Genomic DNA, 21,124 nt, shown 5'->3' with positions numbered 1-21,124 from the left:
TGTTATTAGAAAGACTTATCACTAAGCTCATTTGTTTGATACATTTTGAACACTAGATGTTAAGTTATTCACTCGATATTTTCCAAATTAGCTATTTTTGTAATTTTATTATACTACATCAGAAGTAACCCCCAACTTTTACACTAACATTAATACATTTTAAATCTGAAAATTTATAATCAAAATATTTAAACATTTATTTTGTATTTATAGTTCTTTTCATATAATTCCTTTTATTGAATTTTTTAATAAGTTTTTCTCCTATTTCTATAATTTTGTTGCATGTTGTAGTTATAGAGCTATGTGGGGAAAAAATCTGACTTCCTAAATGACCTGTTATATAAAACAAGAAATTTATAACAAAATGCTTATTAAAGTCTTTTTTATACAACTTACTCAAAAATGTGAGATTCAACAGCTTCCTCAAGATATTTGAATATATTTGTTGCATCCTCAGATATATCAAGCAAATTCATTTGTGATGAAGATAGATTAATACCTTCAATAGAACCTTTTTGCAACAATGAAAAATGAGAAATATCTTCAACAGCATCTTGCATCCTTTGGTCAAGATCTTTACAAATTCTATTTGAAATACAATAAGAAATTAATTATTTGCATATGCATGTGTTTACCTATGAATGTCATAAATAATCTAACTTGGTTATTGTTTCACTAGTGAAAAATCACTTCTAAGGTGTCATATGAGCCACTGTGAAAAAGCTATCCAAGTATGCAACTGTGTTTGAAATAATAAAAATAACATATATGTTTTAGGTATTATATTACTGAATGATATTTAGCTTTACCTTTTTTATTTTTGATATGAAGGCTCAACTATACAATCTTTATTGATGAATGGAATTCATGGATATGACAAAAAATACAACTTTATCGCAAAAAAAGCAGAGGCGCCTAATGAAGAAAATTGTCCAGTAAAGGCAGCTTTCTATAATAAAAGAAATCATATCTAAGCTTGAAAGAAATAAATTAATAAATCCATAGCTGCCAACCTTCAAATATGAAAAAGCAGAAAATTCTCATGCAAAAACCAGAGTTTCAAGGAAGTTTTCACGCTGCATGATGAAGCTATTACAAAATAACTCCAAATATACTTAAATTCACATTATAATGCATGGTTCAATAACTGAACTACTTTATAATATGATTATGATGAAAATATTATACATTTAATTAGATATTTAAATTTTATGTTATCTGGGCAATTTCATTTCATAATTTTCTAGCCCTTTTTCAAAAAATCCTCGAGTAGTGGAAAAAGGCTTTTATTCATCAATGTAGTTTTAAGTATGATGAAAATATAATTAATGTATATGCTTTTATTGTATATATAAGCTTAGTATTATGCCATTTATTGATGCAAAACAAAATTAAATACAGAAATTAACTGATCAACCTTTGGGCTAAATTTCATAAAATGTTCTACAAATGTCTACAGTAGTCTCACATAATTTATATCAGATAAAATTTAATAAAGTTAAATAAAAATTTAATAATTTAATAAAGTTAACAAAACATGCTGAAAATTACTAAGAGTGGAGGAATATAATTTGTACAGTTTATGTTTCATTAATTCCAGTGATCTATCAGGTGATGTGATGAAAAAGCAGAAGAGTTGGCATCTATGTAAATCTGACAGAACTGTCCGCTTTTATCTATTGCAAATTTTTTTGAATGCTTACAGAGTCATCATTTACCATAAATGAATTGCTATTATGAAAGCAAATAATCTCAGACTGACAAAGGATCATACAAATCAAGATTTGGATTTCTGGGAAAAGTACATTATTATTTTTACTAAGTTTTCCTTATAAAATACATTTCCTTTTAATTCAAGTCTACTTTAAGCAAACGTATTTATAAAAGTTAAATGTAATATAAAGTTAATCCTAATTATCATGACTTTTAATTTATGTTAATTTATGTTGTTTTAATTTAAGAAATGTTTTAGTGATAAGAACACATTTGAAATACAAAAGGTGCTGAAGAAGTGCTAAAGTATTACCTGAAAACCTTAGCTGATTAGAAACATAATTTTTGCCTGATTTCAAGTGAAAATTAAGTTCTTAATCGGTCCAGGTTTTTGATAATTACATCCTTTCTACATTGTTATTATTTATTTGGTGTGTTCTAAATATATGTTTGTACTTTTTTATCCATCACCAATAGACAAACAAAATAGTACAAGCATGCATTAATAGCAAAATAAGTTGCAGAATAGAAGAGAAACACGCTAATGTGACAATCAAAATCGCAATAACAACCTTGTATTTAGCGTACATATATTAAAACACTCAATCGATTTCGAGGGCAGCTAAAGGTCCCTCCTCATCAGGAGAATGAAATTACTAGAAAGGGGAAAAAGAAGAAAAATAAAGCATTGGCAAAGGAGTCTCAGAAACACGTGGTCATAACCGGATTTTGAATCAGAGTTACACTGGTCGCCTACTTTTACTGAGCCAGGCTAACTGATCAATCGGCCAGTGTAACTCTGATTCAAAATCTGGTTACAACCACGTGCAGTGCTGATAACGAAAACAGAGATTCCTTTGCCTGAATTCTGAGACTCCTTTGCCAATGCTTTCTTTTTCTTCATTTTCCCCTTTCTAGTAATTTCGTTCTACTGATGAGTAGGGACCTTTAGCTGCTCTCGAAACCGATTGTTTTAATATATATATGCTAAATACAAGGCTGTTATTGGGATTTTGAAAATAAGTTATAGTTATCAATTTTAAAAATATGCTTTAATTGATAAAATTAATTTGGCTAGATACAGTTAATGATTACTACTGTGAGAGTTATATTACCTTTACGAAGTCATGAAAATTTGAGAATACCTAAACGTGATGCATCATTTACTCCAATTTCAAAATATATAAAAAACTAATACCTAGTTTCGTTTAAACATGAAAATATCAAAAGCATTACTTACTAAATTAGGAATAGTTATGAAACCTCTGTTTTTTAGGTATAACCCATAGCTTTCATGCTTAGTTCTATACATTATGTTAACTCTAATTTTAAAGCATTAAAAAAAATCTAATATCTAGCTTCATTTAAACAGTAAAATACCAAAAGCACTATTTAATATATTAATGATAATTATCAAACCTCTGTATTTTAGGTGTAAAACCCATAGCTTTCATGCTTAGTTCTCCACTATTTATAATATTTCTTTGATGACGAGGTATCCAGGCAATGTCGTTCACAACATCATTAGAAGATTCCATCCACACATATAATGAAATATTCTTTTCAAATTCCAGCCCTGAACTGAGTCAGGGAAAAAGACAATAAAAAAAGAAAGAAATATATTAAAAAATTAATCATATAGAATAAAATAAAAATAAACATTATGCTTTTTATATATAATTCAGTGTATTAAACAGCATATGGTGTTACTTTTTAAATAATATTAATAAGGTCTATCGGAAAGTTCTGTCCAATATTTATTTCAAGCACTTGCTCATTTGAGACATATATGGCTTTCTTTATTACTGCATTTAAACACATGTGCTCTTCAATTTTACATAAAACAAAAGTATCTCATGCCATTATTATGTGAGACATAATCATATGCATATAGCTACTGATACAGCACATTTATAACATTGTATTGGTCTGAATTCCAACAAAGAAAGAAATGATATGCTGCCCAACTGGGTGAGTGTTTAGCGATTCTGACCGAAGGGCTCGGGTTCGAATACAGGAGAAGGCAAGGATGTTTGTAAATGTATAGAGTTTGCGCAGCATAAGAGCATTCTAAATATGTAATAAGCCAAAAGTCCTCTCGATGTTTGTAAATGTTTAGAGTCTGTGCAGCATAGGAGCATTCTAAATATGTAATAAGCCGAAAGTCCTCTCGATGTTTGTAAATGTTTAGAGTCTGTGCAGCATAGGAGCATTCTAAATATGTAATAAGCCGAAAGTCCTCTCGATGTTTGTAAATGTTTAGAGTCTGTGCAGCATAGGAGCATTCTAAATATGTAATAAGCTGAAAGTCCTCTCGATGTTTGTAAATGTTTAGAGTCTGTGCAGCATAGGAGCATTTAAATATGTAATAAGCCGAAAGTCCTCTCAAGAGGTTGGTGGTAGGGAAAGAGGGGTGGGGAGAACATCGGGCACGTCCCGCCGGGGTGCCTCTCATCAAAATTGGAGTTGAAACTGAGCAAGAACTGCTCAGAAATAGTTTAAAAATTTAAAGTTGGAAAAAGCAGCACTGATGATGAATCCTGTTCAGGACGTTTTGAACTGTTAGAACCAAATCAAATGATTCATTCAGAGGTTTATAGTGAACAACTTTGCCGTCTAAAATCAAAATTGATCAAAAAACACCCACGATTGGTGAATATCAAGAAAGTGTTGTTTCATCATAATAATGCTAGACCGATACGGCTCGAACAATGCTGCAAAAAATTAGTGAATTTAATTGGGAGTTTTTGCCATATCCTGCTTACTCCCCAGATATTGCCACAAGTGATTTTCACTTATTTCGTGCCTTACAAATTTTTTTACTGGGAAAAAAATTAAATTCTGAACAGGATATACACAATGAACTTTTAAGTTTTTTTGCATCAAAATCATAGTTCTACAGCAATGGCATAAAAAAGCTGCCTGTAAGATGGTGAGACATTGTAGATAATGGAGGAAAATATATAATTGATTAAAATCTTAAATTGTGTTTTTTTATATTATTTAAAAATTTTCCAAATAATGTGCATGAATTTATGGACTGACTCAATACTACATGTTAATTTAAAAAAAAAAAAAAAACATATGAAATTCAAATCTTCACACTTTTTTTAATTGGCATTATATTAAATTCACAGATAGTGTTTCCCCCCCCTTCCATGTTCTCCAATATTCTAGCAATTTTTTGAATTGAGCAAAAATATTAACTTACTCTTCTTTTACATTTGAAATACTATCTAAAGTCCTTTCAATGTCTTGTTGACACATTTCACTTGAACTTTTTATACATCCATTAATTATATCCTATAAATAAAAGACACATTCACACATGCAATCATAAGATATTTTTTGCTATTATCATTGCATTATTTCACTATGTTCCCTTTATTCTTGCATTTTATTTAAATAGCTTTAAAATTAAAAACAAATATTAAATAATGTTCACTATTTTTTTTTTATTATTATTATTATTAAATGCATAGCATGGTATATAGCAACAAACTTTTTATTCTAAAGAGATTTACATCTCAGAAGTATTTAGATTTTAGCAGAGATTTACATCTTCTATAGTGCTTATTTATATATATATATATATATTTAATAAAAACCTTATTAGAATAAAATATGACTTGATTATAAGGAATGAAATGCAATGATTTTGTACGAAACAACAGAAAATTAAAAATGAAAGAACTGACCTTTATTCGTTGCAGAAAACAATCTTTTAAAAAATAATCCCAGATTGAAAAGGGCGTTTTCAATAAACTACTGCACAATTTATTCCAACTTTTCTCCTGTTTAAAAGAGAGAGTAGAACAAATGTATAATTTATTTTTATCATGAAAGCTATCATTTCACTCAACTATTTTTAAAAAGTTATATATATTTTTAAACTAAATAGGCTGAAAATTCCCAAATAATTTTATTCCTATTTCCCATTCAAATACTAAAGATAACAATTATATAAATACTAAAAGAAATATTGCATTCACATTTGTTTTTCAGTTATAAATTCAAATGCACATACTAAAAAAAATTAATAAATTTTAATCTAAACAAAAGGATGGAAACTGGCAACTGTATATTATAAACTAACATCTGAAATAAATTTAAATTCCTTTCAGGATGGCATATACATGGTGGCACAGAACACAAAGAACTACTGCCACCCATTAAATGTAGTTTTTCTTCTGCACAATGCATACTGTTACAGTTTGAATGAAACTCAATGGCATGAAAACTATGCGGATATTTTCAGCATTATCAGAATTATTTTAAAATGGTATTCATGCATAGAAATTAATCATAAAAGGTATTTTAAATACAAAATGTAAGCATTTATTTCCATTTGTCCCCCTTCTCCCATATAAAACAGTACAAACTAAAAAGTATCAAAGTATTATTATGAAAATGCACTCTTTCAGTTGGTTTTGTTACATAAATAAGCAATACACTGCTATAATTGAGAAGATAAATGAAAAATCTTTTGCCAAGTAGGTAAGCAATTCTCTTTCGTTTCAGTTTCTGAATTAAAATAAAAGAAATAATGAATTAAATAATTACATAAAAAAAGAGAGAGAGAGAGAGTTAATAAAACATTGGTGTCATTAACATATGCTAAATGCAAATTTTTTCCAAATTGCAGGGCTCTTTTTAAATATTACTGTTCAAGAACACATAAAATAATTCTACAGTTTTAAGAAATTATATTAACAATTATACATCTCAATTTTGGAAACAAATTTAAATGTTGTTAAATGATAGAAAACATACCTCACAAAGATGATTGAACACAGCTTCTCTAATAAAAGCCATGCTCTTTACTGAATTCACAAAGTTCAGCAAGTTCACTAATTCAGGCACAAAATAACTTTTGATTCTAGAAAAACAAAATAATTGAAAATATCCTTGAAATAAAAGATCCTGAAATCGATTTTTCAAATTCTATGATAAAATCGAATTTTTTTCAAACTGTACGACAGATTTAAGGCTGCTTTCATGCTTAATTTTAAATATATGAATTATTTCAAAATAGAAATTCTGCTTAAACAAATATTCTTAGCTTATATGGAAAATTTTTCTTTCAATATGTGCTACATTAGTTTTTTTATGTATACCATATATTTTTTTTAATAAATAAAGCCAATTTATGCTCAAATTTATGATGTAGATGATAAAGGAGTAAATAATTTTTTAAGACTAATTTTTTATACCTAATGATCTATAAAAGGTAAGATTCCAATTATTACGAAACTATTTCTTAATTCCCATAAGAAAAACCACAGTGAAATTATAAGAAATACATATTTACTCACATATTAACATATAAGTAAGATACAAATCATTCTTAAATTTAAAATATGCCTGCATTCTAAATTACTTTTAGATAGATTAAACAATATCACACGAATTGAAAATTTTATTTTTTAAAAATTTATCTTACTCTTTCAGCCAGTGATCACATTTTGATTGTAGCAGTTCAGAACTGCATGGCACAATAGGTTCATTAATAGATGGCCTGAAATCTAAATTTAAAAAAATAAATAAATAATCATGTTTATTTAAAAGTGCATAACATTACTTAATACTTGTAACCATTCAGTGTAACCCACAAATTATATAATCAGAAATACTAATCTACAATTATAAGTACCGATTGAAAAGCTTGTGTACATTTCATTGAATAAATGAAATTTGAGTATTTTACAACATTCTGCTGTATTCTATTCTACTTATAGTTAATACCACTGCATTAAAAAAAGTGGCTACTTAAAATTTCTCAATAAAAATGAAATGTCTGCCAAAACATTATTGCATGTCTCTCAATCATAGAAAATTAAGCATACACAATTGAATTGTACTAAAGTACAGTCTAATATTTAGATAAGTAACCATGATTTTTTAAACCAGAGTATAATTTCCCTGGCATTTCAGTAACAGTCTCTATCACTACTTTTTATAATGATTATAGTATAAAACAATCAAAGACTTTTCTTCCTTTGACTTATACAGAAGTTTTTCCTCTTGTATGAACAAACTGTCACTAACTTTGGCATGTGACAAGAATGATTATCATCCAGAATGATAAAATATCAAGATATTAATCAATATTTCACAAGAATAGTAAATTCTAGCATCATAACAGTCACATATTTGCCCATTTAATGAGCATTAATAATTGTTAAATGACCAGTATTATTGACTGAAATGCAAAAGAATGCTTACATCATTATAAAAGAATGTTTAAGTGATAATTGAGTACAGGCTTTCTAAATGGTTCACTAATCAGGTAAAATACATAATTATTTCTAATATGACCAAAAATAATTATATCACAAAAAAAAAAATTTAACTTTTTTTATTTGATGTTAATTTAATTCTAGCATATATAATCCCTTCTCCCATCCTCCAAGAAAAGTCTACTAAATTTAGATGCCAAATCTGGATAATACTCAGCTATTAACTCAAGACATGATTATAAAAAGCACAGAAAGAAAAACAAACAAATTGCTATTAACAGAAAAACTATTAACAATTATCTGTATTGTTAACAATGCAAATCTAAAGAATAAGTTCATTTAGCTATATTAATTAAATCAGTATTCAGAGTTTTCTCCATCTATCTCTCTATTTCTTCTTCACTTTAGGTGCACATGCTGTTTTTCTTTGTTTACACTTTTGCATTTCAATACATATGTCAGTACAGTAAATGTGAAACAGAAGATTAATGGTTATATACTTGAATTAGTTAAAAGAAAAAGCAAAAATTTTAATGAATAATTTAACAATTTTTATATAACTTCCCTTTTGTGCAATTAAATTACATGTTGCTGCGCATAAAAACAATTCCCAAATATTACAATGGCATTCCCCACTATCAATGCTGTTAACCCATGTACTTGGCTTCTTTATATTTTCAGTACACAGTTTGGGCTACGCTGATAACAGTAATTTTTCTGTTGCTGCACAATACACAAACTTAGACAAGGAGTGGTTAATCAGTCCTCAAATGACTGGGAATTTGACTGTAGATTCTTATCCAGACCAGTCCGTTTCTTGAAATCTACACTAAATGCCTAGAATTGCGAATGTATCAATATAATGCTTCACAAGTTTCATAATACCATGCTGTTTTACATCTTGCTACTAATGATAAAACTAAAAATATGATCATCACATCATGCATATGTTTGGAGTGAAACTTTTTCTTTCCCTATCTACAATAAAGCTAATTATCCTTAACACTTTTAATAGTATGCAAAATGCTAAAAAAAGATTATACAGAAATCTGACGGCAATTTTGTTTTTAAAACAACATTTGTATAAAAAAACAATTTGTTACACCACATAAATATGCAGAGACAATTTTCTAGACTTTTTTATACTATGATTCAAGAAGCAATAAATATTACATGAACTGACTATTGAGACTAATTAAAATGCATAAAAAGCAGGTATCTGAGAATGCTGTGATATAAATAAGCAACTTTAAAATTATTTTGCAAACAATATCTTTCAGAATTCTGATTTCTATCTCCAATGTTATAATGTCATGACAGTTTATTTCCATAAAAAAAAAAGATTTATATTCAAAAATAAATTAATATTCAAATATGCAAATACACTGATAGGTTTAAATTTAAAGTTCTTGGATTCCTGAGGAGAGTTGCCAGATCAAATACCATTATCTATATGCACATACAATTTTAGAATAGGAAAGAAATTCCCATAATAGTTCAAAAATTTACACATTGTGTAAATTCTGAAGCTCAAACTGAATTATGAAGGTCAAAACAAAGCAGTTAAATGGCAACATAAATATATCTCTCACTTTATCTATAGAACCATAAAAAGCCCATCTTGCAATGCAAAAATTGGCTATTATTTTAAATAGTTAATAATTATTTGTAATTTTGAACATCTGAACTGTTAATGATCATTTAAAAACATTTTGAACATTTAAAATATAAATAAAGGACTAATATGACATATAAAACAGTAATTCAGCTGTGAATTAAATATTGAATCATCCCATAAAAATCACCACAAATAAATTTAAGTAATAGCTCTCTTAGTGCTTCATTATAAAGAACAGGACTTACTATACTTATTTACTAATTTCAGATAAATGAAAATTAAGCTTCTATCTTAACTGTTCATGCTATGCCAAAATACCAGAGCAACATTGGCTCCACATAATGAAGGATAAGACGAAAGACACAGAATGAGATAAATAGGATTTTCATTTCTACTGTGCATGTTAATGTTAATTTGCTGAAAGTACAAAATCTGAATCAGAAATTCAATGAATCAGTATCAGAAGCTAACGTTAGCACATATTTAAATATGGCAAATAAAAAACAGCTTTATTCTTAACCTGCACCAGAAAATGTTAAAAAAAAAATCCAAAAATTCCTGCATTTATAATAGTTTGATGGTAAGCCTCAGTTTCGTACCACAGCTTTGGCACAGAATCAGAATTATTTTCTATTTTTTAACAATATGCCACAACATGTTAGATGCGCCTTGATGCAATTGATACACTAATCACAACATAATAAAATGTTATTTGTTTATACAACTGTTGACAACACGATAAAAAATTAATTTAAATTGAGATAATAATAAGCTGAAAAATTACCTGTTATTGCACTTGGTAAGAATTTGAAAGTTTCACTTGCATTTAAATCTAACAATGCGACAGGACCTTTTGAAAAGGGGGAAAAAATTATATTTATGGACAAGAGAAATGCATATGATGACACTTCAAATAATAATATGACTAAAAATTCAGATAAAAACTTCATATTCTGTATAATAAGCAAAAATATTTTAGCAAACAAAAAAGTAATCATAATGCACAATGAGTCAGAAAGAGTACAATGTGCATTCTATTACACACACATTACTGAATTAACTATAAGTATAGCAACATTTAATATTAACTAAGATAAAGTGATTTCTTATTAATTACATTTGAATTAAAAAAAATAGTAAAATGCATGTAAAGAAAATAATTTAAATATGCAGTGAAAAATACTTAAAATAAATATCTTAAAAGTCTTAGTAAGTTTCTAAGAGGTACATAATCTGGTACATGCATATTAATGCAACCACCTTGACACAATTAAGAGACTTTTTACAGATGAAAAGGTACAAGTTACATATCAGGTGCAAGTTGGTGGTTTTCACGATTTTTTTAAAAAAGATTCCTAAACAATCGATATTTATCATCAAGTTTACATTCATTATCAACATCTGAAAAGTCAACATATTTAGAAATTTAAAATGCACATTTTAGTTGTTAAAACTTACATTCTTCACCAAACATTCTGTAATTTTTTTAAGCTATTCTTCTTTACAGGTACACAGCAATCTCTTTTCACTTAAAAAAAAACATTAGTATCTGTATTCTCACAGAAATTTTATCACAGTTTTTTCCACCGCTAGAAAATCTCACAAGTGAATTTTTTAAAATTAAATTTAAGGCAAAAAAATATCTTGACTTATTTGTACAAGCTGTTGGAAACTGGAATACAATAAAAACAACACACACAAAAATGGTGACGCTGCTTGACCAAACCATTGCTATCAGCATGATTGCCAGAGTTTGGCACATTCTGAAAATTTGGTGATTTTTACTAAGGTGGTTGCAATAACACCTATGTACCCATATTCTAATGTTATGGTTCATATAAAATTTTAAATAACTAAAAAAATTCCTTTAATCAAAAAAATGAAAATCAATATAATATGTTCATCAAAAACAATATAAATGTTCTCTTAAAATATGGGACAAATATCATTTCCTTCTAAAATGGTTAGAAAGATACTTTGAAATTTTCTAATATAAAAGGTACTTTTCTTTAACAAAGTATCATTTACCGCCAAAATAAATGTTCATGTGAAATCTAGCCAGATAGAAGCAACCTAATCATACATAAAGCTTCATAAATAATTAACTTATAATGCATCATATATATATATATAATCAATCAGCCAACCTTACAGAAACATCTATAATAAACAGGATTAAAACTTTTCATAAGAAACTCAATATTACTTTCAATGCAAACTACAACAGATTTACTAATCTTTATGCGATTCCCAAATTCCATAAAACACCATTAAAATTTAGATTTATAGCTAATGGAACTAATAATTACAAGAAAAATATAGACTATTATTTTTCAATTCAACTTAATAAAATCTGTAAATTTATTTTCAATGATTGTAACACTAATCATAACTATTGCTGGATCATTCATAATAACACTCCTGTCATTAATACCATTCATACCATTAACATCCAAAACATTAACTGCTATGATTTTGAAAACTTATATACCTCACTTCCTCTAGAAGAAATCTATACCAGTCTACTTGATCTACCAAAACTTTTCCCTAATATACTCAATATCATGACTCTTGACAAATGGAAAACCTACCTAAAATGCACACTTTTTCATAACTACATCAAGTTTCAAAATCAACTTTTTAAACAAGTCAGAGGATTGCCAATGGGCTTACATTCCAGCACCTCGATCTGTAATATCTTTTTATTTGTCAAAGAATTTAACTTCCAAAAAAATCTACAACCACAAGAGTTAAATTACTACAAACACACCTACAGATTTATTGATGACCTTATTACAATTAATAATTTTGGTAAAATTGAAAACTCCGACATTTATCCGAATTGTCTTAAACTTAATAAAACTAATAATTCACAAAATAGCATAGACTTTCTAGATCTTCAAATCATTAACTACAAAAAAATTTTACTTTTTGACAAAACAAGAAACTTCAATTTCAATACTAACAAATTAATAAATTGGAACTCCAACATATCCAAAAAAGTAATTAACAATACTATAATTAATCAAATACAACGAATTAAAACTATATGCACAGATACAATAGATTTACAACGCGAAATTTTGATCCTTATCAAAATTCTCAAAAATAATCTAATTCCCTTTCAATTTATCAACCATTGCCTTAAAAGAGCAGGCGTTAAATACTCACTCTAAATCATTTAACTGATAGGGATATGATAATTTATTCCTAAACCTGAGAAGGCGGTATAAGTTGGATGACTGTCAGTTGAAAGATTTGTATATAGTGTAATTACTCGATTGTATATATTGTAAAAAGCTAATTGTCTTCAGACATATACTGTTACTATACTGTTACTAAAAAAATGGGCCTATTTCCTGCCTTTAGACTGTCTACTAGCTCTTGGATAGCGAAAATGCCTTTTTCCTTTCTTAAATTCTTAATCATTGCGACACGACAATTAGCCAGAAATTAATTAATTTCCATTCACTAGTATTTTTAAAAAAATCTTAACAGACGGTCTCTCTCAGATAAGAACTCCACAAAATACATCCCTCAAGAATTCCAAGTCCCACCCACTACAATAAATTTCTTCACCCAAGTCTTGCCGACTGATATAATTCAAAGCCCCTACTGCCGCTAAGAATTTTCAGACACCCTACACTTCTGAGTCAGACATGAAGAGAACACACTGCCAACTCCCCCACTAGAAAGAATGTAAGTTACTTAATACCTTTCTGGCCTTTATATCTTAATGTACATTCACTGATCTTATTTATATTATTTTCTATTTTATTTTTATATTATTTTTATATTATTTTTATGTTCTCTTTGATTTGTTTTTGCAAAGTTTGCATTATTTATCTTTTTTATAATCTTCTATGTTTATTTCAACTTTACTTTGATTTCGATTTCATAATGACAATTTCCAATGTTTAATTTCTACAAATAATATAGTACTCAAATACATAAAGATGATAGTGTCGGGGACGATTACTCGAGTTTTACAAGATTTCTCTACAGTAATTGATTTTTACTCCAAATTGAATTGACTAAAATGCTTCATGAGAATCAGTTTTGAGTAACAACTATTCGCGGAAATATTTGGCCTGACTAGAATTTCCGGTTTGGCTTTAATTTATAACTCGAGTAAAGACGAAACACTTTCATATTTACGTATTTCTATCAATTATTGATCATTGAACGGGAGTTGGTTTGTTCCCCTTGAAAAGTCAACTAATTTCCGATCAATGACAATAATTACATGTTTTAATTTTTACTTTTACAATTGTAATATTATTCTTCGTGATGATTTAACTCCAGTCCCCGTTAAAACATTATTAACATTTTGCTTTCAAATTACTTCAAAACATCTTTCAAAATATAACTTACCAGTATGGATGCACACTTTTAAAATAATTCTACTTTAATTAAACTTAGGAGATAATATAATCAATTAATCAATACGGTTTAGGAAATAAATTATTATTAACTAACTTTGCAGCAATTGCGCAAGTAATAATAACTTGTATTCGCACTAAATGGATTTAAGTTCATACAACATTTGATATGCTAAATAGCAGCTATTAGCGCTATTTATCTCTTACCTAATGTACCCACTTTATATATTATCTCCAACCTTTTTAAGTTTTAAAGTTCTTATACAAAAACTTTACTGTATTGAAGGTTAGCAGCCTCCTTACTTTTATATCTTGCTAGTTTAACTCATATTGAAATCACTAAATGTCATTCCACTAGATGACAAACTTGAAAATTTAACGCCATGCCTGCTACAGGTAAACCCAAAAAACAATTTCTATGAAAAACATTTAACTGTATTTACATGATTACATGCGGTACTTGACATATTAAATATATAGGACAGACTAAAAACAATCTTAACTTTCGAATCAATAACCATAGAGCTCAAATCAAAAAATTCAACGCACAAAAAAATAACATTAAAATAAGTACACCATCACAACTTAATACAGCAGAATTAGAACACTTTAAACACCATGACTTCAACTCTATTCAACTTCAGATACTAGATATAATACCCAATCACAAAACACGAATTTTTCAGGAATCTCTCTATATACTAAAACAACGTTCACTTTATCCATATGGACTTAACACTTATATACATAGTCATAGAGATACTTCTAAGAAGTCTATTTTCAGCCAATTTAAACTCTACAGCATCAAAACGCAGAGAGGAAAAAGAGGAAGCAAAATAAAAAATAATGCGAGATTTTTATCCACTTTGGATACACTTGCATTGAAAAAACAATTGAAATGTTTTTTTGACTCAGACTGTTTTCCCAAGAAACTTCTCAACTGGTTACACTCCTGTACTAATAAATTCCTTATCAAACTAAAAAAATTCATTCAAGAAAGCTACGACGACATACAAACCATTAAAGACATGATTCTTGATTTTAGTCTTTTCAGACTCTCTAATAGTCTCACTCAACGCAAAATTTATTTTAAAGTCAATTTTCTGCATCCGCAGTTTGACAATATTCATTTCTCAAGAATCATCAGAGATTGTAAAGATTACTTCCCCGCAGTTGACACTATACCAATGATTGCATTTAAATATCAAAGGACCTTAAGCAACTTGCTTACTAACCACCATGAAATAGATGAAACTGCAGAATGACATTGTAAGACACCAATTTACAGCAATTACGTAGATTCTCATCACCAGCACATAATTACTGGCAACCTGAATGTCATACAAAACCATCAACTAAAAACACTAATGAGTTATGGTACAAAATTTAGACCAGTCAGAAACATGACTACAAATTACTGTTACAAGACTTTCGAAAACAACATCAACGAATTTATAGTTAAAGCAAGCTATCAACTGAATTTTCCCATAGATACCTTCTTAAAATGGAAAGCTAAAATTCTTCAACGCATATCCACAGAAATCAGTCACCTCAAATTTAAAAGTACACTGAACTGGTCGCAACTTACATCTGATATTAGTAAATTAAAACAGCTTTTTACTATTACAAAAATAGATAAAGCAACTAATAACTTTAGCATTATATGAAAACAATTCTACACTCAGATTATTCATAAAGAACTTCTCAACGCAACTACTTATCAATCAGCCAACCTTACAGAAACATCTATAATAAACAGGATTAAAACTTTTCATAAGAAACTCAATATTACTTTCAATGCAAACTACAACAGATTTACTAATCTTTATGCGATTCCCAAATTCCATAAAACACCATTAAAATTTAGATTTATAGCTAATGGAACTAATAATTACAAGAAAAATATAGACTATTATTTTTCAATTCAACTTAATAAAATCTGTAAATTTATTTTCAATGATTGTAACACTAATCATAACTATTGCTGGATCATTCATAATAACACTCCTGTCATTAATACCATTCATACCATTAACATCCAAAACATTAACTGCTATGATTTTGAAAACTTATATACCTCACTTCCTCTAGAAGAAATCTATACCAGTCTACTTGATCTACCAAAACTTTTCCCTAATATACTCAATATCATGACTCTTGACAAATGGAAAACCTACCTAAAATGCACACTTTTTCATAACTACATCAAGTTTCAAAATCAACTTTTTGAACAAGTCAGAGGATTGCCAATGGGCTTACATTCCAGCACCTCGATCTGTAATATCTTTTTATTTGTCAAAGAATTTAACTTCCAAAAAAATCTACAACCACAAGAGTTAAATTACTACAAACACACCTACAGATTTATTGATGACCTTATTACAATTAATAATTTTGGTAAAATTGAAAACTCCGACATTTATCCGAATTGTCTTAAACTTAATAAAACTAATAATTCACAAAATAGCATAGACTTTCTAGATCTTCAAATCATTAACTACAAAAAAATTTTACTTTTTGACAAAACAAGAAACTTCAATTTCAATACTAACAAATTAATAAATTGGAACTCCAACATATCCAAAAAAGTAATTAACAATACTATAATTAATCAAATACAACGAATTAAAACTATATGCACAGATACAATAGATTTACAACGCAAAATTTTGATCCTTATCAAAATTCTCAAAAATAATCTAATTCCCTTTCAATTTATCAACCATTGCCTTAAAAGAGCAGGCGTTAAATACTCACTCTAAATCATTTAACTGATAGGGATATGATAATTTATTCCTAAACCTGAGAAGGCGGTATAAGTTGGATGACTGTCAGTTGAAAGATTTGTATATAGTGTAATTACTCGATTGTATATATTGTAAAAAGCTAATTGTCTTCAGACATATACTGTTACTATACTGTTACTAAAAAAATGGGCCTATTTCCTGCCTTTAGACTGTCTACTAGCTCTTGGATAGCGAAAATGCCTTTTTCCTTTCTTAAATTCTTAATCATTGCGACACGACAATTAGCCAGAAATTAATTAATTTCCATTCACTAGTATTTTTTAAAAAATCTTAACAGACGGTCTCTCTCAGATAAGAACTCCACAAAATACATCCCTCAAGAATTCCAAGTCCCACCCACTACCATAAATTTCTTCACCCAAGTCTTGCCGACTGATATAATTCAAAGCCCCTACTGCCGCTAAGAATTTTCGGACACCCTACACTTCTGAGTCAGACACGAAGAGAACACACTGCCAACTCCCCCACTAGAAAGAATGTAAGTTACTTAATACCTTTCTGGCCTTTATATCTTCATGTACATTCACTGATCTTATTTATATTATTTTCTATTTTATTTTTATATTATTTTTATGTTCTCTTTGATTTGTTTTTGCAAAGTTTGCATTATTTATCTTTTTTATAATCTTCTATGTTTATTTCAACTTTACTTTGATTTCGATTTCATAATGACAATTTCCAATGTTTAATTTCTACAAATAATATAGTACTCAAATACATAAAGATGATAGTGTCGGGGACGATTACTCGAGTTTTACAAGATTTCTCTACAGTAATTGATTTTTACTCCAAATTGAATTGACTAAAATGCTTCATGAGAATCAGTTTTGAGTAACAACTATTCGCGGAAATATTTGGCCTGACTAGAATTTCCGGTTTGGCTTTAATTTATAACTCGAGTAAAGACGAAACACTTTCATATTTACGTATTTCTATCAATTATTGATCATTGAACGGGAGTTGGTTTGTTCCCCTTGAAAAGTCAACTAATTTCCGATCAATGACAATAATTACATGTTTTAATTTTTACTTTTACAATTGTAATATTATTCTTCGTGATGATTTAACTCCAGTCCCCGTTAAAACATTATTAACATTTTGCTTTCAAATTACTTCAAAACATCTTTCAAAATATAACTTACCAGTATGGATGCACACTTTTAAAATAATTCTACTTTAATTAAACTTAGGAGATAATATAATCAATTAATCAATACGGTTTAGGAAATAAATTATTATTAACTAACTTTGCAGCAATTGCGCAAGTAATAATAACTTGTATTCGCACTAAATGGATTTAAGTTCATACAACATTTGATATGCTAAATAGCAGCTACTATTAGCGCTATTTATCTCTTACCTAATGTACCCACTTTATATATTATCTCCAACCTTTTTAAGTTTTAAAGTTCTTATACAAAAACTTTACTGTATTGAAGGTTAGCAGCCTCCTTACTTTTATATCTTGCTAGTTTAACTCATATTGAAATCACTAAATGTCATTCCACTAGATGACAAACTTGAAAATTTAACGCCATGCCTGCTACAGGTAAACCCAAAAAACAATTTCTATGAAAAACATTTAACTGTATTTACATGATTACATGCGGTACTTGACATATTAAATATATAGGACAGACTAAAAACAATCTTAACTTTCGAATCAATAACCATAGAGCTCAAATCAAAAAATTCAACGCACAAAAAAATAACATTAAAATAAGTACACCATCACAACTTAATACAGCAGAATTAGAACACTTTAAACACCATGACTTCAACTCTATTCAACTTCAGATACTAGATATAATACCCAATCACAAAACACGAATTTTTCAGGAATCTCTCTATATACTAAAACAACGTTCACTTTATCCATATGGACTTAACACTTATATACATAGTCATAGAGATACTTCTAAGAAGTCTATTTTCAGCCAATTTAAACTCTACAGCATCAAAACGCAGAGAGGAAAAAGAGGAAGCAAAATAAAAAATAATGCGAGATTTTTATCCACTTTGGATACACTTGCATTGAAAAAACAATTGAAATGTTTTTTTGACTCAGACTGTTTTCCCAAGAAACTTCTCAACTGGTTACACTCCTGTACTAATAAATTCCTTATCAAACTAAAAAAATTCATTCAAGAAAGCTACGACGACATACAAATCATTAAAGACATGATTCTTGATTTTAGTCTTTTCAGACTCTCTAATAGTCTCACTCAACGCAAAATTTATTTTAAAGTCAATTTTCTGCATCCGCAGTTTGACAATATTCATTTCTCAAGAATCATCAGAGATTGTAAAGATTACTTCCCCGCAGTTGACACTATACCAATGATTGCATTTAAATATCAAAGGACCTTAAGCAACTTGCTTACTTACCACCATGAAATAGATGAAACTGCAGAATGACATTGTAAGACACCAATTTACAGCAATTACGTAGATTCTCATCACCAGCACATAATTACTGGCAACCTGAATGTCATACAAAACCATCAACTAAAAACACTAATGAGTTATGGTACAAAATTTAGACCAGTCAGAAACATGACTACAAATTACTGTTACAAGACTTTCGAAAACAACATCAACGAATTTATAGTTAAAGCAAGCTATCAACTGAATTTTCCCATAGATACCTTCTTAAAATGGAAAGCTAAAATTCTTCAACGCATATCCACAGAAATCAGTCACCTCAAATTTAAAAGTACACTGAACTGGTCGCAACTTACATCTGATATTAGTAAATTAAAACAGCTTTTTACTATTACAAAAATAGATAAAGCAACTAATAACTTTAGCATTATATGAAAACAATTCTACACTCAGATTATTCATAAAGAACTTCTCAACGCAACTACTTATCAATCAGCCAACCTTACAGAAACATCTATAATAAACAGGATTAAAACTTTTCATAAGAAACTCAATATTACTTTCAATGCAAACTACAACAGATTTACTAATCTTTATGCGATTCCCAAATTCCATAAAACACCATTAAAATTTAGATTTATAGCTAATGGAACTAATAATTACAAGAAAAATATAGACTATTATTTTTCAATTCAACTTAATAAAATCTGTAAATTTATTTTCAATGATTGTAACACTAATCATAACTATTGCTGGATCATTCATAATAACACTCCTGTCATTAATACCATTCATACCATTAACATCCAAAACATTAACTGCTATGATTTTGAAAACTTATATACCTCACTTCCTCTAGAAGAAATCTATACCAGTCTACTTGATCTACCAAAACTTTTCCCTAATATACTCAATATCATGACTCTTGACAAATGGAAAACCTACCTAAAATGCACACTTTTTCATAACTACATCAAGTTTCAAAATCAACTTTTTGAACAAGTCAGAGGATTGCCAATGGGCTTACATTCCAGCACCTCGATCTGTAATATCTTTTTATTTGTCAAAGAATTTAACTTCCAAAAAAATCTACAACCACAAGAGTTAAATTACTACAAACACACCTACAGATTTATTGATGACCTTATTACAATTAATAATTTTGGTAAAATTGAAAACTCCGACATTTATCCGAATTGTCTTAAACTTAATAAAACTAATAATTCACAAAATAGCATAGACTTTCTAGATCTTCAAATCATTAACTACAAAAAAATTTTACTTTTTGACAAAACAAGAAACTTCAATTTCAATACTAACAAATTAATAAATTGGAACTCCAACATATCCAAAAAAGTAATTAACAATACTATAATTAATCAAATACAACGAATTAAAACTATATGCACAGATACAATAGATTTACAACGCAAAATTTTGATCCTTATCAAAATTCTCAAAAATAATCTAATTCCCTTTCAATTTATCAACCATTGCCTTAAAAGAGCAGGCGTTAAATACTCACTCTAAATCATTTAACTGATAGGGATATGATAATTTATTCCTAAACCTGAGAAGGCGGTATAAGTTGGATGACTGTCAGTTGAAAGATTTGTATATAGTGTAATTACTCAATTGTATATATTGTAAAAAGCTAATTGTCTTCAGACATATACTGTTACTATACTGTTACTAAAAAAATGGGCCTATTTCCTGCCTTTAGACTGTCTACTAGCTCTTGGATAGCGAAAATGCCTTTTTCCTTTCTTAAATTCTTAATCATTGCGACACGACAATTAGCCAGAAATTAATTAATTTCCATTCACTAGTATTTTTAAAAAAATCTTAACAGACGGTCTCTCTCAGATAAGAACTCCACAAAATACATCCCTCAAGAATTCCAAGTCCCACCCACTACCATAAATTTCTTCACCCAAGTCTTGCCGACTGATATAATTCAAAGCCCCTACTGCCGCTAAG

The 21,124-nt window shown here is 28.5% G+C and overlaps 1 protein-coding gene across 4 annotated transcripts in view; it reads right to left on the bottom strand.

Annotated features, from left to right (window-relative positions):
• Cog1 (conserved oligomeric Golgi complex subunit 1) overlaps positions 1–21,124 on the bottom strand; it is a 348,144-nt gene that overhangs the window by 59,887 nt on the left and 267,133 nt on the right. For all 4 annotated transcript variants that reach the window (XM_085819219.1, XM_085819218.1, XM_085819217.1 and 1 more), the window contains exons 13-19: positions 10,355–10,420; positions 7,157–7,238; positions 6,487–6,592; positions 5,412–5,507; positions 4,925–5,016; positions 3,133–3,294; positions 397–585 (exon numbers count right to left, since the gene is read on the bottom strand). In XM_085819219.1, the coding sequence (XP_085675345.1) occupies positions 397–585; positions 3,133–3,294; positions 4,925–5,016; positions 5,412–5,507; positions 6,487–6,592; positions 7,157–7,238; positions 10,355–10,420 (793 nt within the window). The remainder of the gene's footprint in view (positions 1–396; positions 586–3,132; positions 3,295–4,924; positions 5,017–5,411; positions 5,508–6,486; positions 6,593–7,156; positions 7,239–10,354; positions 10,421–21,124) is intronic.

This window comes from Stegodyphus dumicola, chromosome 6 (genome assembly GCF_044657685.1).
Source record: "Stegodyphus dumicola isolate Sdum_Otavi_A_Nest chromosome 6, ASM4465768v1".
Taxonomy (NCBI): domain Eukaryota; kingdom Metazoa; phylum Arthropoda; class Arachnida; order Araneae; family Eresidae; genus Stegodyphus; species Stegodyphus dumicola.
The sequence above is the reverse complement of the archived record's forward strand: the minus strand, read 5'-3'. Positions and strand labels throughout refer to the sequence as shown.